Genomic DNA, 26,959 nt, shown 5'->3' on the forward strand with positions numbered 1-26,959 from the left:
CGATATATAATATTATACATTATAAAATGTCTTTACCAAGACATATTGCTTCAAAAGTATACACTCAAATCCATTTACGATAGAACAAGCCAAAAGAATGGAACGAAAAACAAAAGAGACTTTTTGAGCAAATATCCATTTATTGATGATACAGATGATGAAGCAGATGAATAAAGGTCATATCTCAAAGTTACAGCAAACTTCATGAACTTCACAGAAAAAAAAAAGCTTCCGAAAGAAGTGATACTTGTTTCAATGCATGTTACGAGCTTATACATAAAGATCTCACAAGTTGAGGGCAGAAACATAGTATGCGCAGCTCTCGAAGCTTTTACAGAGATGCTTTCCCCATTCCAAAGCCCTTCCCAGAGAAAACATCGACGAAACTCATTCCAATTCAACGAACAAAGGTACTTGCAAACGTACAAAAATGCCGTGGTCACAAAAAAGGCAGCAGCTTTTGCAAAAATCTTTATGGCTAAATTCGAAACGCATATTGTGACGATAGGTTTTCGCTCGCTGAACTGGACTTTCGCGGGAAACGTACAAACGGGGGGAAATTAGCTCGGTAGAGACCACTCGGCTTGCGAGAACGGAAACTCGTCACGATTTCCTGGCACACGGAGATCTGCTTCGAGTGAGCTTGTATGTGTTGTTATTATGCATATTTGACCGTTGTTATTTAAATTTAATTTTGTTTCACAGGATTATTAATTTAATTTATCCTTTTGTTATTCAAGCTCTTTTTTTTTAGCATATATATATGTATTTTGTTCTCTTTCCTATGTTGTAGCGGTTTTTGTGTGAGCGGAATAAAGGTTGTAAATTCAACAGGTTATGGGCCCAGGAGTACGTGAATGAAACATGGAGGAAAAGTAGTCGATCGACAAACTCAACGGGAGCAATTAGAATACTTGGAAATTTCAAATGAAACATTTACTGTTGGCGAAAGGATTGTGGGGCTTGGTAGAAGGATCAGAAGTCCTTGCAGACGATGCCACGACAACGGCTCAAGCGCTTTACCGATAACAAAAGGCATTCTCGACAATTGTGTTGGCGATTGATAGCGCTCAGCTTTACTTGATCACCTCAAGCGAAGAACCAAAGCAAGCATGGGATGCGTTGAGGAAACATTTTGAACGAGGGACACTCGCGAACAAATTATTTTTAAAGAAGAGATATTTTCGCTCCGAGATGAAAGAAGGTACACCGGTGGAACAACATCTTAAGCTCATGAAAGATATCACCGATAAACTTGCCGCAATTGGGGCGCCCATTTCCGAAGAGGATCAAGTTGTGACTTTGTTAGGAAGCTTGCCGAGAAGTTTCGCGACCCTTGTCACCGCTATCGAAGCAAGAGTGGATGGAGTTAGCCTGGATTATGTTCAGCAAGCACTCATTCACGAAGAAATGAAGCAATCAGAGCTATCTGGTCAGTTGAATGAAGCTGAATCAGCACTTACGGGGACCTTAAGGAGAAATACGGCACACGAGCGGCCAACATGTTTTGGATGTGGTACTGTGGGTCATGTTCGCCGTAATTGTCCAAGCGATCCGTCCCATAAGCAGTTTATATGTTTTGAATGCGGTGATGTGGGTCATATTCGCCGTTATTGTCCCAAGAAATTTAAATGGAACAAAGCAAAAATAGTCGACAGTGACGAGCGCCGACCGAAAAATTCTGACTTCGAAGGTGAAGATGGTTATGCTACTGCATTTATGGCGTCTGTTGAGGGCGTGGAGTCTACAAACAAAAATCGTTGTCCATGGATTATCGACTCGGGTGCATCAGGTCATATGACGACAGAGAAGCATGTTTTGGTGAATTTTCAGGAATTTGCCGAGCCTGAAAATGTTGCGCTGGGTGATGGTCGTGTTGTGAAAGCGTTGGGATCAGGGAGAGTACGAATGAATATGCTGTTTCAAGCGACCGAAGCCAAGAAAGCAGTTTTATATGATGTCCTGTACGTGCCTAAATTCACTTGCAACCTGTTTTCCGTAAGAGCTGCAGTTTCTAAGGGCAACGCCGTAGAGTTTGGTCCCCAGAAAAGTTGTATTCGGGATGAATATGGAAAGCTTCCTGGAATGGGATCACTGGTTGATAAACTCTATCAATTAGATTGTCAAGTTGCAATCACTGCGGACACTGCGTACGTCTCAGTTGAGTCATCTCAAGGTAGCGACTTATGGCATCAACGTCCTGGACACGTACACGAACTACGCCTCAAGAAATGCATGGAGAATGAATCTGTACGAGGTATTAACATCAAGAAAATGACTGAACTGTCCTTCTGCGAAGGATGTTTGGTAGGAAAGATGTGTAGAAAACCGTTCCCCGCAGTGGGAGAGATCCGCTCGACGCGAAGGCTACAGCTGGTGCATGGTGACGTCTGCGGTCCAATGCACACGCCATCGATTGGAGGAGCAAAGTATTTTGTTACATTTATCGATGATAACACTAGGTGCTGTGCTGTACACTTCATGAGACACAAGTCAGAAGTATTAGAGAAGTTTATAGAATTTGGAGCCCCAGTAACCAACGGTGTCGGAAAGGCGATAGGAACTTTGCGAACGGATAATGGCGGCGGGTATTTGTCTACTGAATTACAGAACTATTTGAAGGAGAAAGGAATTAGACATGAGCTGACAGTACCACATTCACCCTAACAGAATGGTGTAGCAGAAAGAATGAATCGGACTTTGGTTGAGTCGGCACGTTCAATGATCGCGCATGCGGCATTATCGGACATTTTTTGGGCTGAACCCGTTTGTACAGCTGCCTATGTGAGAAACCGCCTTCACACGACGGTGCTAAAAGAGAATGAAACTCCTTATGAGTGGTGGTATGGAAGGAAAGCAGATGTGGGCCACTTACGTGTATTTGGGTGTATAGCCTATGCCCACGTACCAGACAGTGAACGACGAAAGCTTGACAAGAAATCGAAGAAGATGCGCTTCGTGGGCTACAGCTTAACGTCAAAGGGATATCGTCTTTTTGATGAGACGAACCGAAAGATGTACATCCGAAGAGATGTGGAGTTTTATGAAAATGAGGTAGCAGAGCAAAACGAAGTAATCCCTAGAAAGGATGAAGGAGAACAAGAAGAAATGAAGAATTTAGAAGAAGACTGCCCAAGGGAACCTCGACGGTCAGTAAGAACACGAAAAGCACCAGTCAGATATGGTTATGACGAATACGCAGACACGGCAACTCACCGCGTACACCATGTCGCCTATCATCTTGCTGGGATTGATGAACCTACAACTATACAAGAAGCAAGATCAGGTGATCACGCTGCAGAGTGGAAAGTCGCGACGGATTCAGAATACAATTCGCTGATTGAAAACAAGACGTGGAGGTTGGTTGAATTGCCTCCAGGTCGGAAAGTTGTTGGATGCAAATGGGTATTTAAACTGAAACACTCCTGCGATGGTACAGTGGAACGATTCAAAGCATGCCTAGTTGCCAAGGGTTACACCCAGAAATATGGTATTGACTATGATGAAACTTTTTCGCCTGTAGTTCGTTTCTCTTCAATACGTTGTTTGCTAGCGTTTGCAGTTCAGAATGATTTGCTAATTCACCAGATGGACGTAGAAACAGCTTTTCTCAACGGTAAACTTGATGAAGAAATTTACATGCAGCAGCCGGAAGGATACGTGAAACCTGGGGAGGAGCATCTGGTATGCAAGCTGGAGAAGTCGCTGTATGAGTTGAAGCAGTCTCCCCGTTGTTGGGACAAAGTTTTTCGGGAGTGCATTGAGAAGATTGGTTTTATTCAAGCTTCTGCAGATCCCTGCGTATTCATCAGAAAGGATGCATTAACTATAATTGGAGTTCACGTTGACGATCTGATGATTCTAGCAAGAAACATTACGGAGATGAGAAGTGTCAAGGACAGTCTAAAGTTGCAGTTTAAGATGAAAGATATGGGAGAACTGCATTACTATGTCGGAGTCTGTATCGTTCAAGGTGTGAAAAACAAGCAAGTCTTCCTTCATCAAGGGCACTACGTCGAAAAGATGGTCGAGAAGTTTGGGCAAACAGAAGAAAAACCGGTGTCTACACCTGCTGATTTGAACGTCAAGCTGCAAAAGGAAGATGGTTTCAGCAGACCGGTTGATGTCACTTCGTATCAATCGATTGTAGGAAGCCTACTTTATGCTGCAAAGGCAACTCGTCCAGACATCGCCCAAGCAGTGGGAGTTGTGTCGAAGTTCTGTGCCAATCCGACACAAAACCATTTAACAGCAACAAAGCGAATCCTCAGATATTTGAAAGCAACTGCATACCTTGGATTGAGTTACAAGAAGTGTGCTAATGGAAATCTGATTGGTCACTCAGATGCAGATTGGGCGGTTGATAGGGACGACCGTCATTCTACTTCAGGAAACGTGTTCTTTCTAGCGTGTGGGGCAGTAAGTTGGCTAAGCAAAAGGCAGGCTATCGTTGCATTGTCGACAACAGAAACAGAGTATGTAGCACTCAGTACGGCCACTCAGGAAGCAATCTGGCTTCGAAGGTTGTTGGCAGACATAGGAGAACCTCCAGAGGGGCCAACTGAAATATATGAAGACAACAAAGGGGCTATCTCGATGCCTAAGAATCCCGTGGGTCATGCCAGGACCAAGCACATCGATATACGTTACCACTTCGTTCGCGAAAGAGTACAAGACGGAGCGATCGCTCTGAAATACATCGGTACAGAAGAGATGACTGTTAATATCCTTACGAAACCTTTACCTAAGCATCGCTTTGAGAAACTTGTTGCCAAGCTAGGCATGAAGACTGTTAAATAAGCAACGTCAAAAGTGGGACTGTTGTTATTATGCATATTTGACCGTTGTTATTTAAATTTAATTTTGTTTCACAGGAATTTATTCTTTTGTTATTCAGGCTCTTTTTTTTGAATTAGCATATATATATATATATATATGTATTTTGTTCTCTTTCCTATGTTGTAACGGTTTTTGCGTGATCGTAATGAAGGTTGTAAATTCAACAGTACGGACGTCAAGGAAGAAACAGCAATTTGTGTCCACAGTAGGCTTTTATTCGTAGAGCGCGCTAACACACATGCTAGAGTCAAAACTAAAATTGTAATCATCAAAGCTGTACAAGGTACTTGCATAAGAACTAACTGGTGTGAGGTGCTATTGTTACACAAATCGCAATATTTGAATAGGGACACAAAGGAGCGGAAAAAGGTCTCTTTGAAGTTAAACGAAAACTACTTTAATATTCCATCTGTTTCTACGACGGAAATAATTTCAAAATTAAAAAGACGGATGCAATAAACTCGAGGCCATTAAAGTAGGAAACTTAGGTGCGAATTCACAGCTCTGGTATAAAAAATAATACCTATCTTAATTGCAGTAGCGCAGCTTAGGAAATAAAAACGGAAAAGCAATTAAAAGTTTCTGCTTATCTATGCAAGGTTTGTGTGGAAATTATCGTATGAAAAGAAATTAAAGTTACGAGTATAAACTCAGCTGCCAACTACCATGAAAATCAATTTTTCCAGAAAGACCATTAATATTTATATTTACCTAAAAAAAAACCCATGTAATATAAAACAAAAGTGCCGACAAGCAGGTGCATAGTAAAAGTGAGTAACAACAAAAATCTACTCCAAAAGCTTCTGTGGTTTTTATACATTTTTTTGATTTACTAAAATGAAAGGACTGGAAATGGCTAAATTTGAAAGTTTACGAATAAATATGCTCCAAACAAACACATGGAAAAATCAGTAAATTTTCCCTTAACAATCTCTTTATTAAAAGTACTTATAAACCGCTGGTTTGGAAATGCTACATCGACGACATAATCTCTCTCTTTCACACCAACAGATATGTCGTCAACCAGTTCATTGAACAAAAAATAAACACCTCCCAGCAATCAAATTTACGGCTGAAATATATGTTAGAGAGCTATTTTCTTAGACACAACTCTCTATACGGATAAAAGATTTAACAGGGAGTCTGTTATTGATATAAGAACCCACCTCAAACCAGCAGAGACATTCAAGCACACGTTCTACACAACGCGTCACCCACTAAGAGCAAAAAAAGGCTTCGCTAAAGGCGAATTGTTTCGACTCCTAACGACTAATTCTTCAAAACAAAAATTTGTTCAAAACATACCTGGCAGAGAGAGGCAGAAAGAAGCAGCCCGAAAACTTTATTAACCAGACACTCTCAGAAGTGAAAAACGGATCCTCCTCCAAGAGGGAAAAACAGGGCCCGTCAAGTGTGATGAATTCTAAAAGGTAGTTACATCAATGCCACGGGGATTGACAAAATCAGCATACGAGTGATCAAGCATAGTCTTCTTGCTATTTTGCCATCCGTGACGTCCATAATTAGCGAGTCCCTCGCAAGCAATACTTTTCCATTAGAGTGGAAAACAGCTGAAGTGATCCCTGGGTTGAAAGAAGGCGATCACGAAAAGCCAAATAACTACCGCCCTATATCGCTATTACCTGTTCTTTCAAAACTATGCGAGTTTATCGCTTTAAATCAACTTATGCCCTACCTGGTAGAGAACGATCGTCTCTCCGTCCATCAAAGTAGTGATAAAAAATGGCATTCCACCGAGACTTCACTGATCTACACTACTGATCGCATTCTCACCGCAATTGACCAAAAGAAAACATCAGTTGTAGTTCTCCTTGATATGAGCAAAGCATTCGACAGTGTCAACCATGACATTCTGGTTAAAAAATTACAAGATATGTCTGCCTTAGGGCAAATTAGCCGAGTTAAACATATATTTAGAGAAGACATACTTGTTACAATAATTAATTCTCTCGTGTTTAGTAAGTCGTATTACTGCTCGTCCGTTTGGTCGAATACTTCTGCCAGCAATATACGCAAACTACAAGGAGTACAGAATTTCGCTGCTCGCATAGTTTCCGGGACAAGGAAGTTTGATCACGTATCTCCAGCCATGAAAAACCTGAGATGGATACCAGTTAAGTCCCACCTGCATCTAAGACGCCATCTTGGCCTTTAAATCTATGACAGGTCAAGTACCAAACTACCCCAATTTAAATTTTATCTCCAGAGGGAATATCAGCAGTCGGACGACCAGATCATCTTCCCAGCTTAATACACCGCTTTTTAAAAACCAAGTCGACACTTTTTATTACAGAACTGTAACATTGTGGAATGCCTTAAAACCCCATTTTAAATAAGTGAATCTCTTAGCATTTTCAAATGTAAAATGAAAGCCTTCCTTTTAATCAATTTTTAATGTCAAAAATTTTTTATGCAAATAGTTTCTCTATGGTTTATTGATAATTTTTGAGTATTTTTTAATTATCTTAAATCAATTTGTAATGTTATAAATTTTATATGTAAATAGTTTCTTAATAATTGTTTTTGACACTTTTTGAGTATTTTTTGATTATCTGTATTATTAATATTTGTCTCTGAAAAGCCCTCACGGGGAGTTGACAATAAAATTTGTATTGTATTGTATTGTAACAATCGAATTTTGCTCTATCTAACAGTTCCAACCTAAAAGAAATCCTGGAAAGGTGTCTTTAAATACAGAAACAACCATTGCTAAATGGGAGCATTAATTAAAGTCGTTTATAAAGAAAAGGAATACTTTATAATGTCTTCGAGGTCGTGTGACGCGTAAATTGAGCTAAATTATGATCCCGCCTATACTCCTCCTATCTACTATCCCGCCTACGAAACGAAGCATAACACGGTCTCGCCTTCCTATTTTCATCCCGGATCCCGCCTTCAAAATTTCTCATATCCCACATCCCACCTCATCCCGCATCCCGCTAAACCTATGTTGTACCCTCAAACATTCGTATGTTGGCTATGGCATGACGGCTACAATTTTTTGACGTATGGAATGCAGGCCTCATTTCTGCTGTATAGCGTGTATGACTCAAAACTTCAGAAAATCAACTCACTCTTTCTGAGACAATTTCAGACCTTGTTAGTGGGAGGTGCGAAAAAAAGAGGCTCGTTTAATTTTAGGTGTAACGTAACGCTAACAGTTTAATAAAATCCGACCAACGTACATTTCATAATCTATTCAAGGAGCTGATTCGGAAGGACGGAAGGAAATATATCAATAAAAGTAAAGTATTCGAAACTTTTCTGCCTGACACCGAAATTGGTTTCTCAAGTGAGGAATTGTTCGGTGTTCCGGGCAAGTTTAAACATTCTTTTTAGAACTTGAACCTTGAGATGACAAAAACACGCAACAGTTGAACACAACCATTTCAAACAATCCAACTTCCTGTATCGAACCATTCAGAAGAGTGTTTATACTTCTGCGTTAACCAATTCAGTGATCAGGCCTTTATTCGTTTTTTTTGTAATCAAGAACAGCCAGCCAAAAATAGCTATTTACTTTGTTTGTTTTGTCTTCAACTTTATGACGTACGACTACGTAGATGGGTGATCCATTGTGAAGTACAAAGTCATTCGATTCAAAAGTTCAATTCCTTCTAGCTTTTAGTGATTGAGCTGCCACAAACGTTTCTCAGGAAATAGTGACGTGGGTTTCCATGCTTTGCAAGTTCCTATGCCACAGTATCGACATTGCTCCACACTTAAAAATTAGCACTCAACTGAGTGACATAATTGAACAAGCAGGGACGTGATTAAATGGCAAAACAAACGTTTGTCTCCCGCAGAACCTGGTAAGTTTTTTCTACGATAAGAATTGCAAGAGGATGCAGCTGAATATAGTAATACATACAGGAATAATTTGAAAGTCGAAATGTAGAGTTTGTTAAACATGACCGCAATCGGACATTACGTTATTACATTACATTACGGACATTACAAAGGTCGTATTAGTGACAAAATTGTTATTGCTGAGGAAGTTTGATCTCATTTGGTAGAGCTTAAAGCCGCAACTGAAATCGAAACTAGCAGAGCTCCGAATCTTCAAGGTCGAATAAGATTCCTCTTTTTCCACGCTCCTGACAAATCTCTTCCTTTCCCATTTTTTTAACTTTGGAATGTACGCATGAATTAAAGTTTCTCTGATTATGGAGTTAAGGTAGGGAATATATGGAGATAGGGAATGTTTTCTTCATGTACATGCCTGGTTCAAACGCCGAATGTTTCATGTCACAAACTTAATAGCCCCAATTAAGTACATGAAGAGATCGAAGTTTCAATAAGGCCTTCCAAGGAGTATTGGCGACAAGCGACATTGCTAAAAAAATGTGGCGACAATCTCGTCCCGATGGACTGACAGCCGGCAAAAACTGACAGAAAAGTGCGACATCTTGCGACAGCGACACTGGCATAGGACCTAATAAGTTTTTTCCGATGAATCTATCGACGATGAGAATTGTAAGAGGATGCAGCTGAATATAGTAATACCTACAGGAATAATTTGAAAGTCGAAATGTAGGGTTTTGTTAAACATAACCACAATAGAACATTACGTCACGCTAGTTACAAAGGTGACGTATTATTGACAAAGTTGTTATTGCTGAGGAAGTTTGATCTCATTTGGTAGAGCTTCAAGCCACAACTGAAATCGAAACTAGCATAGTTTCAAATCTTCAAGATCGAATGAGATTCCTCTTTTTCCACGCTCCTGACAAATCTCTAATCCTTTCCTATTTTTTTAACTTTGGAATGTGCGCATAAATTAAAGTTTCTCTGATCATGGAGTTAATATACGTATGAATGTCTTATTCGAGGTCTAGAATGATTTGAGCAGATTTTCGAAGATAGAGAATGTTTTCTTCTTCAGATGAAGTGCATGATGTCAGCATCAGTTGAAATTATATTCTATTAAGCGTGACTTATAATTTCGGTGTGGGAAAATGAGCCAAAATTGAAAGAAACGACGGCAAACTACGTTGCGTTAAGACATTACTAGTCGATTGGAGTGTAAACACGTGAGCATAGTGACTCAGTAAAACAATACACCAGAATCGTATGGGCTTCTCTTATATCTTCTCTTGAAGTTGCCAGTTGTGACTGCTTGCCCCACCGTTTTTCCCTAACGTTTCAACCTCCTCTGTTTAGCATAGAAAATTAAAAAGAAAAGTAATTTTCAACTCGTGTTTGAACCTGTAACTTTTTAAAACTGTTTCGCTCTCGGCTATTCTTGTCTCATGATTTTCCTCTATATGGAAATACACGACGTCTTTTTCTGATATTTTCTCTTAATTAATTCGGTAACCTCTGGTATAACTGCATATAATGTGAATGTCTTCAAGAAAACCTGAGATAATACCTGGATTTCATTTCCACATCACAGAAATCAATTCCAAACATCAATCAAGTTTTTTCTTTAGTTCACAGGTTGAGTTGATGTTGTCATTGTCTATATTAAATAGGTTGAAAAGTTTACATGGTATTTTCTCATGTTTGCTATTAGTTGAAAGCTGGAAGATGGAGTAGTTGCAAAATGTTAACATGAAACGCAACAATAAATTTTATTGATATATAAAAAAGTTTTCATTTGACTTTCTACTGGCAATTCTTTGTATTATATTTCAACCCAACCATTTTCCACAACTTGTGAACACCGTTACAAAATAATTAATCAGGGGATGGAAAATTTGTGGCATAAATGCCCAGTTTGAAATGCCATGCCCACAATAAGCTAACAGGATTGAGGAGGGTGTATTTGAGAATAGGCTCTCTTGTCTGTATCAATAATTAGCCAGTTGCTCTTTTTTGAAATGTTTTGATGAAGTTGGGCTGTCAGGGCAGAGAAACTGAGGATTTCAGTAGGCAATGACTTTTTCAAACCTGGAAACTATCATTGTGAAAGCCATACTTGTGCCTGGTAACTCGTTCTTATTCTGATAAACTAGTTTTAAGGATACAATATTTCATTATATAAATTTGATACATAGGCTGTACACAAAACTTTAATTTGACTTAAATTTTATAGCCAATATCAATCCCTGCACATAATTAAATGTTAAGGGGATCAGAGGAAAACATAATGTGCCATACACCTGCAAGATTTCATGTAATTAATTTAATTACATGAATATTAACTGATACTAGGAGATCTAAGAATATTCAAAAGAGAAGAAAAGTTGGTTGAAAAATTAGAATTCAGCATAGGCCGGATATACAAGATTCTTAGAAAAAGAAATATGTATTAATGAAAAAGCTGAGCGAATATTTTTACAACACCCACCTGTACCTTTATGGCATGTAGTAAAGTCATTTGAAGTAGTCATAATCCTGGATTTAAATCTTGAAAGCACAGGCAGATTTCCTCTAAACCTGTGTTTCAAGCCTGCGATGACTTCGAACAAATTAAGTTTCTATTTATTCAGTTTACATGTTGGCTAGTGAGGTAAAACTGAGACAAACATTCTTATGATGACAGGTTCACGTGATTTTCACAACAAATTTTTAAGGTTAGCCTACGTGAAACAATCACCTTCATTTACAAATTAGACCAGGTTTGTACTGATGATGTCCTAAAGAACTGTCAGTATTAAGAGGGCCACTTTCCCTTCTTCATTTAAAGAAGCTCAGTGGATATTGAGGGTGAATGAAACTGTTAGTGACTATGTTATTTGGATAAATATCCAAAGGAGGATAAAAAGTAAGATATGGTTTGCACAACTCTCATATTTTAATTCTTGAACTTGTTAAGCTAAGGCATTTATATTCTTGCTTTGTGCATTATATCAAAATACATGTGCAAAATACACATGCAAAATACAAAAAACGTTTTCTTCATCTATGTGCCCTAAGCATTACAGGGGAGGAGGCAGGTCAAAGTAAAAACATGAATTAAAATGGGAGGGCCCCTATTAATTTCAATCCTAATTAAAGGAGGATCCTTGCTTTTCCAGATTCCCACCCTTTAGAACTCATATATCTTGTGATCATTTCCAGATGTCAATGTTTAGTTTGGGTGTGAACATTGTTAAGAAACACCAAGCATTAATGAAAGCTTCCACAAGAGTACTTAATGCAATCTGAATAATATTAACTTACACAGCAAAATTATGTAATCACACAATTCCAAACAAAGGAAGTCAGGTTATTGACTCACCTGCTTCAACTTTTGAGGGATTAAGGTACAGGGAAATAGATATGGTAAACAGTTGCAATTAATACAAAGTTGAAAGTTTGAAAGCTAAAAGATATACATTTATGATCATTAGACCCAATGCATCTTGGCAAAGAAAAGGTCAATTACCACCATAACTTCTCCCAGACGTTCATGCTTACACGATATCATTAATTTTTGTTACTACTTCTACTGACAAAAATGCATTTTTCTAAATCTCACAGCATATGACTGTACAGGTCATGTGGAAGGTTCCTGCATGGGTACTGACATTTCAATTACCTCAGCAAACTTTAATCATCAGAATTGCAAGCTGAGGCGTATTTACCAAGTGCTCAAGTTTCCAAATTAGTTACCTGATTGTTACTAACAGTTGAGTTCACTCCTTTTTGAGGCTTCAGCTTGATCATCCGGTTACATGTGAAAAAATCAAATGTTCACATATTCAAATAATTACCTAAATGAAAAGTTCTAATTTTTTTAATAACTTGCTTCCTTACGTGTGACTGAGAAAGTGAGAAATATCTAAGGAAAGTACTTAACAGATAATCTGGTCAGAGCCGCTAAAACTCTGAAGGAAAAAAATATTTTCTTAATTGCTTGCCAGTGGTAGGAGCCATGCAGGCCCGTCAACTTGGCGGCACTACCCTGTCAGTTAAATGTCATACGACAATGGCGGAACGTTTTGAATTTACGGGTCCGACTATTAATGCATTTAATGGAATAATATCAGGATTCACATTTTTTATTGGTTTAATTGATGGTGACCAGGAGCAAAACTTGATATCTTATCTTCTCTTACTATTCTCTTATCATCATTTGTACTCAAAGCTATCTTTTTTATCATCTCAGTGAAGACCTCAAGCTTCTGTGATCTGATTACATTCATTTTCCTCATTAGCATGTTTCCGCTGAATAAGCACTCCTTGCAGTCGTCCTGAGTTATATTCTTCTCTACTACAGCCTTCTTAATCCCTTTATGCCTCTTCTCCTCTTTTCCCTCAAACATTGTATGACTGTAGAGTTTTGCTCTTAATCCGGCAAACTCTTTAATAATCTTTCTGCCAGCTTCATCTTTCATCATTCTTACGATCTTCCTGTTGCGATCATTTGGGATCCCTGACACGTGATCTTCAGGGTAATTACTTGTGTCAAACTTATCTCTGACATCTTCACCCAGATCTTTGTAGAAGTCTGCAGTTGCAATCTGATATGCAAGATTGTCAGTGTCTGTGAATAGAAGCTTTACAAGATCTCTATACTTCTTGATGTAGTTATTGTGGAGTCGTACATCAACGTCTTGCTAATATCGAAGATGCTCATTCCTCAAGAGACCGGTTTGTCAAGCACCAGCTTAGTTCGCTTCATATGGATTGCAACGAGATTTTCATCGAGTATGGTTCATTGCTTGATGTTGGGTTTTGCTGAAAATTTCAATGCTTTCTTGCGGGTATGGACTAATTTCACATCTACTCGATTCCTGATATTTTCCATAGCTTTTCCAAACACAGAATTGTTCGTCAACTTGAAATACTCTTCTCAAATTCATTCCTTGCTTTTACGCGCAGCTTCGTGTTGAGCTCAATGTATTTCTCTAGCTGAGGCTCTTCTTTGAAGCTTATTCCCCCATGAACCTTTTTGATCCTAAAACCAAGGTCTAGATATTGTTTGAGGTTCTTATGATGAATGACTTACTTCTCCTTATCACTCAGGAGCAAGTAGATTGTTGTTATGTAAGTCATTAGGCTCTTTTGGATATTTAAGATCTACCTCATTAATGCAAGGAATATCTCGCCAATTGTCGAAGTTAGTCATCCACGTGAAACCTCTGACAGGAAGAGGCTAGCACATTGCCCAGCCAGAAAAAATTATTTGCATCAAGATTGATGATGTATTTTCGTTGGCTTTATTTCATCATAAGCTTCATCCATGTATTTGTTGTTTGCTTGTGCAAAGCGATCTGAGATCATCGAGATTCCTTCCCAAGTTCCTTTTTCAATCATCAGCAGCATGTCTGAATCTTTCAATAGCTCAACCTCAACATTTGTCACCTTCAGTGCAGCATCCCGAGCCAATCCAGGAGCTGTGAAATACCAGGCAGGGTCGAGCACATAATTCTCGAGACAGACGTTCCTGAACTCCTCAAACACGTTTGCAAGCAGGAGAATGTCTGTCTTAAGATAGTCGTCGTGATGATCCCTTTTTGTCTTCATTTAGAACTCATTCCAGACATTCTTTGCATTCTCATACTGTAATTTCCGGCCATTTACCAGCGCGACAGATTACCCGCATCAGTCAATTTTAGCAAAAACGAGAAAAAATCTCAAGAGATTACCCGCACCGGCAGATAACCTGCGCCCAAAAACAAAAGAAAATTGTCAACTCACTTAAAGTCACTCCATTTTTTTTTTGTTTACACGATACGCTTTGGCGTGCAATTAATAAAAATAATGTTTTTAATGTTTCATTGAGAATGAGACCACCTGTAAAAATCTGTTTTCAAAAAGAATCAATATCTCGAGATCTACTAAGTCGAAGAAATCGCTTGAAACGGGAAAATACTCTATAATTCAAGGCAATGCTTGCTAAGGAAATTTCACTGATGCGTCATATATTCTGTCGCGCCATCAATTATGCGGCGCCATGAAATGAACATGTCAGCTTTATTTTCCGTGTGAATTGTTCTGAAGCCTGCTTTTTCAAAACCTAATTATTTTGTTTTGGAGTTCATTACCCTTGTAAGTGAGAATTGTTTTTGAACTAAAGAAGAAACAAGCTGTGAAATTGACAAGTTAAGAGCTGATGTATTTTTTCTTATTATTGGGAATGCGTTTGATGTTTCCTTCAGTTCAGGCACCTGAGACAGTATTCTTTTGCTTCCTTATCCTTGGAAGTTTAACTTGATAGCAGTCTGCACATGTTGTTAATCAGGCAGGAGTACTTCTTTTTCTTATCTGCTATGAGAAGAAGGTTTATGACGTGCGTCCTTATATTCTCTTTGCTTATCCTCCAGGAATAACCAAGCACGGTTACTGCAATGTTTTCATTCTGCTTTTCAAACTTGCTTCTCTTGTCAAGCTCGACATAATACAAGAACTGAAAAACAAAAATTTCATTTGAGTCTTGTTTCTGACGCGTTATAAATCTTTTTAAATTTATTTTCTTTAGCCTGCTTCTGATAGATCAGAAACAAGAAAAAACTTGCCTGTTGCGACAGACAAGTTAATATTGTTGAATGTGCATACCTTATGAAAACAACATTCAGCCCGTTTGATATCTTTTCAAATTCAAATCTTATTTCGTTATGTTTAGGAATGATCTGAATTTTCTTGGGTAATCTTCTTTGCTCTGTTCTTTCATAGCCTCAACGTCAACCTCAAATGAGCTTTTTGCTCTATTTCTGAAGGGTTTTTTCAGTGAATAATACTGCTCAATCTCTTGCAAAATTTAGTTGAACTCAGTATCATAAATAGAGCTCCTGTTGACAGATTTACTGTGAAATTCACCGGAGAAATCGTGCTGGACAGATGGTTATGATCTTTTCAAGCAATATGATGACCTCTTCCAGATTAAGAACGAGAGAGCAAGCATGTACAGAGAGGGTATTCAATCGGATACCGCAGAAATAACATCATCGACATATCGTTTCCAGAAAAAGGGTTTCACCGGTGAATTAGCTAAGGCCCTCTGTTCCACATCTTCCATTACCATTATAAGGCCGCTAATTATTATCCATTACCACTATAAGGCCGCTAATTAGTGATCATATAAAGGGACCTCTTGTCGCAGCGTTTAGATCACCCCTGATGAAGGCACTAGACAGGAGTGTCGAAACGTTGAGTCTATGAACTGTAACTTCTTCGGTTACATTCATTACATCTGTAAACCAGAGTAGCATCAAACCATGTCAGAAGGAGTTCAGTTTGCAATTAACAGGAAAGCGTCAGCCTCAGGGAATGTTTAATGTCACCTCTTCATCCTCTCAGATGCTCAGCTCAACATCGTCAACCGTGAGATTTTTGATGACTTCTCATCTATAAAAACCCAACTTTGACAGAAGCACAAATCAACTGGGGCACACCACGACTTCTTTGCACGAAGATACAACATTGATATATGAGAATCTTCACACAAACAATCAACACCCTTTCAGTAATGCCGATGGCGTGACAAGAGGATCATTCAAGGTGATAATATTCACTCACGAGTGAGACATCATGAAGAAGGTGTGAATATTATCATCTCGAATAATTCAACTTTCCCTTGAAATCAAGGTTGATTTCAAAATGCTCAAAAACTGTATTTTTGAAATCAACCTTGATGTCAAGTCACTTTTGATTTCAAGGTTAAATTCATGAGTTCCCTCTGAAATCGCGGTTGATTTCAAAATGTGCCAGGACCCGCTTTTTATAACTACTACATTTGGTCCGATTGTTAGTATTCCAAGATGATCAGGGTTACAGTACATGATTAAATCAGTTGTTTGAAGTGTTCAAAACATGTGACTTTTGCAGACCAGAACTGGCTGTAGAGCCATCAGTATTAAGAGTAAAAGTAAATCAGTAATCAGAAAATGAGGGCAATAATGAAGCTTCTCAAGACTGTGCTGGTAAGCATTTTTTGCTTGTGAATTCAACACCAACAAAGAAACTGGAAAAAAAAAAGACCCATTGATTGAAGCCGTTTACTTGACGAGGACTGCAATTGAGGATGAGCCCAGAAAAGAGCTCATCCATTTCTTAAAATCAGATATTTAGAAATCAAGAGAGCATGAACTCAGTCTTTTCAAATTGCTTTTAACACATTCCAACCCTAGCCCACAGCCTCAGTATGGATTACGTAGTCATCACCATAGAGATTATGTTTCCCCAAGCTATATCCTCTGCGATTGCTACATATCATTCCAATTTCTCAACACTCAAAACAACTCAATACACTTCTTTCATTAAGAGTGATCACTGTTTTGTAGATATTATCATAAATACCTGGTCAATAGTATGATAAATGAATAAACCTAAAACTTTGTTCTGTTTACTTGACGATGCCACTTTCTTTATTCTGACCAAAATTTCTCAACAAGAGCAACTCGAACAAGTAAACCTTGATAGGTAGTGTCTCTGATCTTCTTACATTCTCTAAATCATCAAGTTCCCTTACCTTCCCTCTACTACGTCTCCGATTGGTGATTGGGGTCAAATGCCATGTTCAATTTTCTTGGCATTGTATCTCTGAGATCAATACAAATGTTGTCAAGTACCAAACATGCAAGGGCTGCTGTTTTCAGTTCACTTGTGTTACTTTCACATTTCCTTTTCTTCACTTTATCCCCAATATAAACTGGAATGTTGCACGTGAGATCCTAAATGTTTTCTTGAAGCGGTCATTGGAATACGTGTTCCAAAGCGGGTAAAACCGTCCCATATTTCTCAGGAGCCTTCTGCATGAACAATTGTGGCACACTCACAATCGTTTCACAATTTTTTTCCGTTTCCTCCTCTCCCGAATGACACGAAGAACAAAAGCTCTTCTTTGCAAATCACATCCTTCTAGAACGTCTGCGATGGTTTTTTGGTATTTGAGGCCATTCTCTCTTTTTCCTTCGTTAAGTGTCGTCCGTCCGACCCAAATTTTTGGCATTTTCATTTTCATTTTTAAATAATGATTTTAATCTGGATAATGAGCATAGTAACAACATAGTGAAAAACAGGAGCAAAAACAGGAACACTTTTTACAGTATATTGTGCATTTTGTTGATCCAAGACGTAAATATTAACTTTTAACGTCATCCTCGTTGTTAATCCACTGAGATATTAATGGTAGCTTTAAACGTCATTCTTATGGCCATGGTGTGTCGCACAGGAGTTTTGGTTGTTGATCCTTTTTCCTACAACAAAGATCTTGTATAAACGTTTTCTCCATTTGGTCTTTCCGACCATTTCGTGGTTCTACTAGAGCCCAATTTGAGGAGCATGCTCAATACTTGCAGTCGTCGTTCTCACACTCGAAGAGATACTCGTCCAAGCCGTAAAGCGAGCTTGGTAGGTATCTGGGCTCCATAGATCGGTCCGTTCTAGATTCTGCACCTTGTAAAGATTGGCCTAGACATCATCATGCCTCTCAAGACCATTAAACTTAACGTAAATGACGCTCCTTGGGTGTCTCCTCAGTTTAAAGCTTTTATTTAATCGCGTCCAAAGGCATATGCGCAAGGTGATACTAAGCGTTTTAGAGACCTTCGTAACATCACTAATCGTGAGCGGAAGTTGTGTCACGGAAAGTACTATGCAACCAAAGTCGCCTATCTTAAGACCACCGAACCCAGCCAGTGGTGGAATGAGGTCGTGATGATAGCGGGTATGGCTCAGGCTACTGGTGGCGAAGACATTTGCTCGTATCTCCACCTTGACGGGATCGCGGTGCGCTCCAACCTAGACACTGCAAATATGATTAATACCGCTCTTCTTGAGCCAATACAGGTTTCTAGCCCGCTTGCGTGTCTTCCTCCATTTTCGAGAAACTCTGAAATCTTAACGATCAGCCTGTCAGAGGTCTTTAAGGTTCTTTTAGAGCTGAATCCAAGAAAGGCCGGTGGTCCTGATGGTATTAATAACTGCCCCTTCGGGAATATGCTGGCTTTCCAACTTCCCCGGTCTGCGATATTCTTAACTCGTCATTCGCCGAGCATAAGCTTCCTCGGTCGAGGAAGGATGCTTACGTTTCACCACTGATGAAAGACCTGAAAAACATGTGACCATCATTACCAAGCATATCAGACCCGTCTCCCTAACTCCGGCTCTGTCCGAGTTAGCAGAGGAGTTCGTTGTTAGTAAATATATTGGCCCTGTGGTCTTGGAACTGATTGATCCTAACCAATTCAGCGCAATCCCAAAATCTTCTACTGTTCATGCTCTCATTTCAATGGTGCACACTTGAGTGCAAGCCACGGACGGGACCAGTTCTGCGGTGCGTGTTGTGCTCCTGGATTACAGGAGGGCTTTTGACCTTGTGGATCACAATACTCTGGCAGCCAAGATTCTTGGGTTGCGCATTCCGAGCGGGGTTGGTCGTTGGATCTGTGACTTCCTTATGGACAGACGGCAGCGTGTAAAGCTTTCAAGTGACTGTTTTTCGGAATGGGGAGCCGTTCCATCTAGAGTGCCTCACGGCACCAAACTTGGACCCTGGCTCTTCATCCTGATGATCAATGATCTCCACACACCCGGCCTCGAGGCGTGGAAATATATGGATGATACAACACTAGCTGAGGTGGTCCCAAGGGGAGGACAAAGTGCAATGCAAGTCGCTATTACAGCTGTGGAGCAATGGTCTCTCACAAAAGAGCTTCAGCTGAACCCAGATAAGTGTAAATAACTGCTGATTGACTTTAAAAGAACGCAACACCAGTTTGATGCGATTACTGTCAACTCTTAAGGAGCATGAACGTGTAAACAGTATTAAAGTGTTAGGCGTAACAATAGCCAGCACCAGACGTACTGAAAAAGGCTAATAAGCGGATGTTCTTCCTCATATTGCTTAAGCGCACCAAAGTTCCAGCTCGTGATATCATTAGTTTCTATCTTACTTGTATTAGACCTGTACTCGAATATTGTGATCCTCTCTACCATCATGCACTGCCTGATTATTTAAGCAACGGCATAGAACGTGTTCAAAAACGCGCCCTATCTATAATTTCACCTGGCCTATCATATCTTGACAATCTTTCATTGTTCAACCTGAAATCACTGAAGGATAGACGTATCGAGCAATTTAATAAATTTTTCGAACCAATAGTGTCCAATACCGAGCACAAGCTTCATCATTTTTTGCCTTTATTTACCTGCCTTGAATAGACAATAGGTCTGTGTATTATTCTTGTAAATAATATGCTCTTTAAATATAATTTATAATTTTAGCCAATATTGTATTTTATATAGTCATGCAATTCAGCCTTATTAGGCTACCTACGTTGCTATTTATTTTGGGGTTCCAAGCTCTGTTATTGATGACGTCTTGGTTTTGTAGAGAAAGCTAGTTCAAACTACAAAACGAAGACCTTCGCTTGAACGCTTTCGCGGGCACCTAAATACAATGATATCGCCTGCTACGCTTTGCGAGGCGTTGAAATTTGATTGCAATACATGTTCTTGATGGAAAACCATCTTTGCGCAAATTCAAATTTAGTATTTGGCTATTATTTACATCTCTTCAGTGAGAGTTAGCTTTGGTCTTTTCTAGTAGAAAGATTTCAGGAGATCGCAATTCATTATTGGCTTTTGTTCGCGAAATGAAATGAAATACTAGTGAAAGTTCTCTAAGAATAAATGTGTGATATTTTTCACAACACATTTCAAATATTTGGCCATACAAATGTCATGCTATTAAGACCGAATACTTCTAAAACGGTATGGCTAAAAAAACTTATTATTCATAATGTTTTATTTAAGTAATTTTCTATCAACTAACTCGAACTTAGTTAACTCGAACTCCCCGTAACTAGCTATCGAGCACACCACGCCCGGCGAAAGGCACCAATAATCTTGAACAGTCTTTTCCTGCTTTCTTTATTTACTCGGTTCTCCAGTTCTTAATTCCACTTTCATCCAAGCTTATTTCATTCTGTGTAACTCTGGTAATGTAATCTCATGGGGTCTCAAACTTTGATTCTCACTGGATACTTCTTCTTCAATTGTAGAATTCTGACTCTACTCTACTGCACCTGTCTACATTCTTCTAGTCTTCTCTTCTCTCTATTCTCTTTTCTCTCTTCTCTCCACTCTCTACTAAGTAAACTCTGAAGAACATACTTATATATTCATTACTGATGGGTACGGGTGGGCATGCTAGATGGGTGATCTTGGGAGATCAAACATTTGTTGTTAGAACGCTAAACCAAACAATTTCAAGAGACTTTCAATCTGAACAGCAAAGTATTTAATCATAATGCTTCTGATCAATTGAGTCAACTCCTGAGTGCATCAGGAAAAACAAGAACTTTCATGTGGGTCCAAAGCAAGGTCATTAAACAAACAAAGCACGTCCTCTTGAGGAAGTTATGGCAGGCGTCACAATTTGGAAACTCTCTGCCATGAGACGGCTAAGAAATGTACAAAGTTTTAAAACATACGTGTTTCGCTTTAGAGCTTTTTGCCATGAAAGCGACCCCGGCTAGGCGGGTTACCCCACCTTGAGACGTTTACATGGCAAATTGTTATCCCGGCTGACAGGGTTACTCTACCTAGCAGACCGGGCAACCCACCTAGGAGGGTCACCCCACCTACCTGGGGTCCCCCACCTCTATGTAAACAAGCCCTAAATTTACAAAATTGACTTTTAGTTGTGCAGGAATAGCAAAACCATTAGTTAACAATAGGGTAATTGAAATTCAGCGCTAATCCCGATAACTCGAATCCTGCTAACTCTAACCATTTCTCATTTCCCTTTGGAGTTCGAGTTAGGGAGATGTCATGTGGAGTGACAGTGATGATATCCAGACAGTCTCATTCAAAGTGTATCCACCGATGATTTGGCCTTGAACACGATTGTTTTAATAATGACTAATCCCGGTCTTAAATTCCCCCTCCATTGTCCACATAAAATCAGCTGGTGGTGCACGCTCTCCGAGGTGTTTAAAAAAAAGGTTCGTGATTTTCTATCCACTCAAAGATACAAAAAACTAGAACAGCGACATCAGTATACCGCTATTTGAGGAGGGCCGACCGGAAAGTTACATTGTTAATCAGGGGATAAAAATCATCACCAAGTATAGTTTACAACTTATAGTATGAACCAGCTCGATAACCCGAACGATAACGTGTATTTCAAAGTAACGCAGAGCGACGTTTTGTGAGTTAGCCGTCTTCCCATGTTGTTTTCCATGACTTTTTCCTTGAGTTTTCGGTTTTGAGTCCTCGTTCTTCCTTTTGTAGACACCCATGATTATTTTTTTTAAAAACGCTTTTTCTGTAAGAATATTGATAGCCATCTAATGACACAGGATGAGGCGCACAGTGGGAGACGTGGAGTTGATTGACACTTTTCATTATTACGAAAATCCTGAACAAAGCAGGCAAATGAACCCTCTAAGTTCATTTCCTCGTTCAAGGATTTTATAAGTCATGTGCTCAAACAACATAGAACTGACTTCGAACATTCTACCTTATATATCTTTTAAAAATATTTCCGGTTCTAAGGGGCCAACGCTTGCAACTAAGAATCGACAATATCATGCTCCTAATGTGTGACAGCGTGAAATGAAAGTCACATTCAAGCTATTGAATATGTTTAGATTCTTTGTTCATACAGTTCAAATCAACAGGGTGTAGTTGCATGTGTTGAGGCTGTTGAAATCTCTTAATATTCAGAAGCAAAGGTTCTCTGTAGCTGTTTATACTTTCGTTTCGTTCCGAGGGTGCATGTAATTTGTTAAGCGGAGAGCTTAAGTGTTAGTCTCCTCAAAATTATTGCATTATCACCTTTGGGACAGCAGGGTGTGTGTACTGTCTTAAAATCTCATTGAAACCAAGGTTACATTTAGAGAACTATTGAAGAGGGCAAATATTAGGTCGTCTGACATCGTACTCGAGACGGAAATGTCAGTTTAAATTAATGTATTTCTCTTCCGATTGCAACAAAGTTTCCTTCACTATTATTGTTGACCAACTTAACTGGCACAAATGTACTCATAAAATGTATGGTTCAGGAATCGGAGTCTATAGTCGTATTGCGTTATTTTTCTTGTTTAGCAAAAAGATTACCATGAACGATCCTAGGCGCCCTTCCCCAACCCCCACCACATCCCTTTGCCTGGTTCACGATTAGAAACCACACCGCCCAACACTTTTAAGGTCTTTTCTACCTGTTGAATCTTATCAATGATTTTTTCATTGATTTATAGATGAAAATCAACTATTCAGATCATTTTTGTTTCAAGAATCACTATTCGTTCATCATCTTCATGGCTTTTATTTTGCTGTTTTCACTGGGTTCTTTGTTTCTACCTAGCACAGGTAAGTGGTAAGGCACAGGTAAGAAGCAAGAACTTATCCTACTGTTTGATGCAGATTATAATAAACTAAGAATGTTTAAAACCTAAAACCTTGTATTTTTAGGAACTTTCGTAAACTTACCTTGACTAATACGGTTTTATGGAACACAACCATTCTTCTGTAAGTCGCCGTCAAATACAGTATCATTTGACCGTGAGACTGAAACTGTGCTGGGAAGAATCTTTTTTTATGGCTGTCATTTTAATGCATGTAACTGGTCAGAATACTCACATGATTTCATATATTCACATATACATTTATTCATTACTTCAAGAGTTTATTGCGAACTTACATAAGAACCAGCTCCCAGTTGGCTTGTTGGCTCAGTTGGCATAGCATTGCACTGGTATCGCAGAGGTCGTGCGTTCATATTCCATACAGGCCTGAATTTTGCAAAGCCATATCTTCATTGATGCATAAGTAGTGTTCGATACTGCGAAGATCCCATCAATGATATTCATTGTCAGAATACTTTCGTCTATCCATACTATCTTGAAAAAGATGAAATAGAATGACTCGTTTGCTCTGATCAGGGCTAACGCTCGAAACGTCAGCTTAAGAAACTCTTTACAGTGGCTAATTTACATTATCAACCAAGTTGATAAAACCAAATAATCTTGTATTACCTCTCTCACCGAGGCAGCACCACAGTTTCTAAAGTAATGTTCCCTCTTCATTCATTTTTTCTTTCATCTACTCACTATTACAAAATGCCTGGTATAATGACACTGCCATCTGAAAGAGTGAGTACTATGGGGCGGGCGTTCGTGTCCTAACCAATCACAGCGCAGCATTTGGTCCCTGAGGGGCCAAAGAAAAATAGAGCTCGCATTTTAGAAAAATAAGACGACAATTTGTCGTCATGTTTACAAAGTAGAATAATAGACCAATTGACACTTATCATCACATGACCATGGGGGATGATATCATCACTACTAATATGTTCATGACGTGTACCTACATGACATCCTCACTACTAATATATTCATGACGTAAACCTACATGATATCATTGTCGTGTATCTAGATGACATCATCCTTGATGTAAAGTGTTTTTAGAAAATGCGCATGCATAATAAATGTAAATTTGTTTTAAAACAGCGATTATCTTCTCGCCAGAAACTCACATTTTTCAATTTAAGGAAAAGTTTCTGAGTCGTGGGAGATTTTTTCAACCTTAGAGCGCGATAAAAAACTTCAAGCGCAATTAATAGACGTATTCTAATCAATGTGGGAGTTTTTTGACTTGAGCACAGAATTACACTTTAAACATAATTTGTTGGCCTTAAACTTAAACTTGAATTTACAAAAACAAGACGATCTCTCAATTGGGGTAGTTTTACATTGCGTGTACATTGTGGAGAACATAACGAAATCTTTCTACAGCTTCTCACTTGGTCTACCAAAAGCTAAAAAGCGAGTGGCAAAGTAAATTCGATCACCATCTTCATGAACTTTTTGAGAACACATCTGGCTACTCACAATATCATGAACAAACATACCGTCTCTCGGTAACATTTCAGCTATGTTCATCATTCTGAACGATGGAAACGTACGTTTGATCTGAATCCCTCAGGACCTTTTTGGTTGAGTTGGTGAATATTCAAAAACATTGCATTTGTATCTAGAAATTTCTAGTTTTTCCATTTCTTCATTGACTTTCTTTCGTGTAACCCGCTCCATCTGAACGAAATCTGGTTGGGTCTTTGAAAACGTTCTTAATATATTTGGTTTATGAAAACGAGCTTTCTACGTATGATCAAAGTCACAAAGGACCGATTTTGCGTCGGTGAATATTTAATGTCATGTTCCTTACACTCTAACACTCACTGTTACACTCTATCTGATTGAAAGATATTCAAGTGAGAAAATAAGACTTTAACATGAACATAACTGAAAAACACAGATCTCGGAAAGTACAACAAACGAACCTGCCCACACTTACCCACCTCTATTCCCCAAATATAATATGACTAAATTATGAAGGTGACTTCATCGCTCACAGATTTCAACTTTTTTTTTATCAAACCAGAAATAAAAGTTACAAGTTCGACCATTTTTTCAAAAAGTAAAACATCCTTTTCATTCAAAGTTCTTCCTTCTGTTCTACTTCCTCCTCTTCTTCCTTTTCTTCTTCAGATTCATCCAAGAGGGGTCTTTTTGAAAAGTCGATTTAATAGGAAGTTTCTTCTCTCAATGGCTGACTTTAACGCCTCGTAAAAATCCGCATTGTCCTTATTCATAAAGCATCAGACAGTTTGCATGACTTATCTGTGTATTTCATCCCGTAGCATTCTCAGAGAACTAATCGGACTTTCCCTGTAGTCGATGGAGTTGAACTTGTTCATCGAAGAGCTCACTCAAAGATTCTTGCGCTTGATCAGTCAATTCTACCCATGGATTAACATCAGCATAGTTGTCATCATTGCCATGGTCTTCGTCAGCATCATCATAATTACCCTTCTGCACGTCTTTTGTCTCGGAGTCACCACCACTATCATTCTCCAACGCATCATGGCTGTCTTCCTTTTATCCTGCCTTTTTTTGTCATAGTCCTCGGTTGGGTTACCAAAGATATCTTTGTCGTGCGAACTATCGGTCATGATGGTCATTCAATAAAACAAAAGTTTCTCGTACGATGTGTACGTGACGGTGGTTGTTCTGATACAATCGTATACATCCTTCATGTGTCAAAATGTGACTGAACATGCGCCGATTGTCATTACTGGCAGGATGTAAATCTAAGGTCAGATATCCGTGGGGGCGTTGAGTAACTTTCAGGTACACTTCCATAATATCTTGCCACTACGTAGGAAATGCTTACAATAATAAATTCTTGAGGGTCCTTGAAAGCGATCACGTAATGGGCATTCCTTGAAATACTTTTAGCATATTTGCGTTGTGGAAACATGTCTTAAAACAAATAGATAACGGTGACGTTGTGATCATGGAATGTTTGGTAAAAAGATCCAGCACTTCTTTACTGTTCCCTCCTTCGGTCATCAGAACATCCAAGGCCAGTAAACCACCTTCTTTAGGGAACAATTTTTCAACTGTCCTTGTTCAGGTACGCTTTCGTGAAACTTAAAACCTTCTTCTTGCATCTCACGAAAACCATCTTGCAATGCGCCATAACAGTAATGAATCACGTTCGTAGGGTTTACAAACAATTCGTCTAAATGGTCCAGGACTAACGACTTGCTTAAACAAGTCTTGCCACACCCAGAGGGTCCCATTGCTAAAATGCTTCAAGGTGTCTTGAATCGGAAAGCGTTACTCATTTCTATTCCCTCGCATAGAATAGGTATCATTTGGCTGAAGGTTTCAGAATCTTTCGCTAGAGATAGAGGGAAGTTCACTATTGGAGACGACTCATGGCTTTTGTTATCCCTTGGGTGCAAACATGAATATTTCTCGTAACGGTTTCAGTTGTATGAACGGCTGAATGGTCTCTAACAGTGACGAAAAAGGTGTGACATCATCAACTCACTCCTTACAGAGCTTTGGTGAATAAAAGAAGCACAGTGCACTACCTCGTTACATGCAGAAAGTAATAAAAGTGTGAGTGCCTCTTCCTCTTATTCAGTTTGAGCTGGAGGAGAGTTTTTTTCTCGTTTTCTCCGGCTATAGTCTCGCATTCATTGGCAGAGGCGATCTTGATTCAATTGACGATAGTCTTTCATCCATTCACGAATGTGATCTCGATTCTTTTGACAATAGTCCTTCGTCCTTTCACGAATGCGATCTTGATTTTGCTCTGGATATTCTCTGGTCCTTTTTTTAAAGGCTATCTCTATTTTATAGGTTGTAATCTTTTTGTTTATTAATGATAGTGTCTTTTTTTTTGGAGGTAATAGTCTTTGATAATA

General features: G+C 39.0%; 1 protein-coding gene and 2 pseudogenes across 1 annotated transcript in view; 1 reads left to right on the top strand and 2 right to left on the bottom strand.

Moving 5' to 3' along the window:
• Positions 1-8,449: 8,449 nt before the first annotated feature.
• The window catches only part of LOC131791095 (uncharacterized), a 38,633-nt gene continuing 20,123 nt past the window's right edge, over positions 8,450-26,959 (top strand). Inside the window, exons 1-2 of the mRNA XM_059108410.2 lie at positions 8,450-8,672; positions 22,941-23,052. Coding sequence (XP_058964393.2) covers positions 22,941-23,052 — 112 coding nt within the window. The 5' untranslated portion in view covers positions 8,450-8,672. The remainder of the gene's footprint in view (positions 8,673-22,940; positions 23,053-26,959) is intronic.
• Positions 12,464-13,369, bottom strand: LOC136279429 (uncharacterized; annotated as a pseudogene).
• On the bottom strand, positions 25,683-26,692 carry LOC136280004 (uncharacterized; annotated as a pseudogene).

This window comes from Pocillopora verrucosa, chromosome 3, assembly GCF_036669915.1.
Source record: "Pocillopora verrucosa isolate sample1 chromosome 3, ASM3666991v2, whole genome shotgun sequence".
NCBI lineage: Eukaryota > Metazoa > Cnidaria > Anthozoa > Scleractinia > Pocilloporidae > Pocillopora > Pocillopora verrucosa.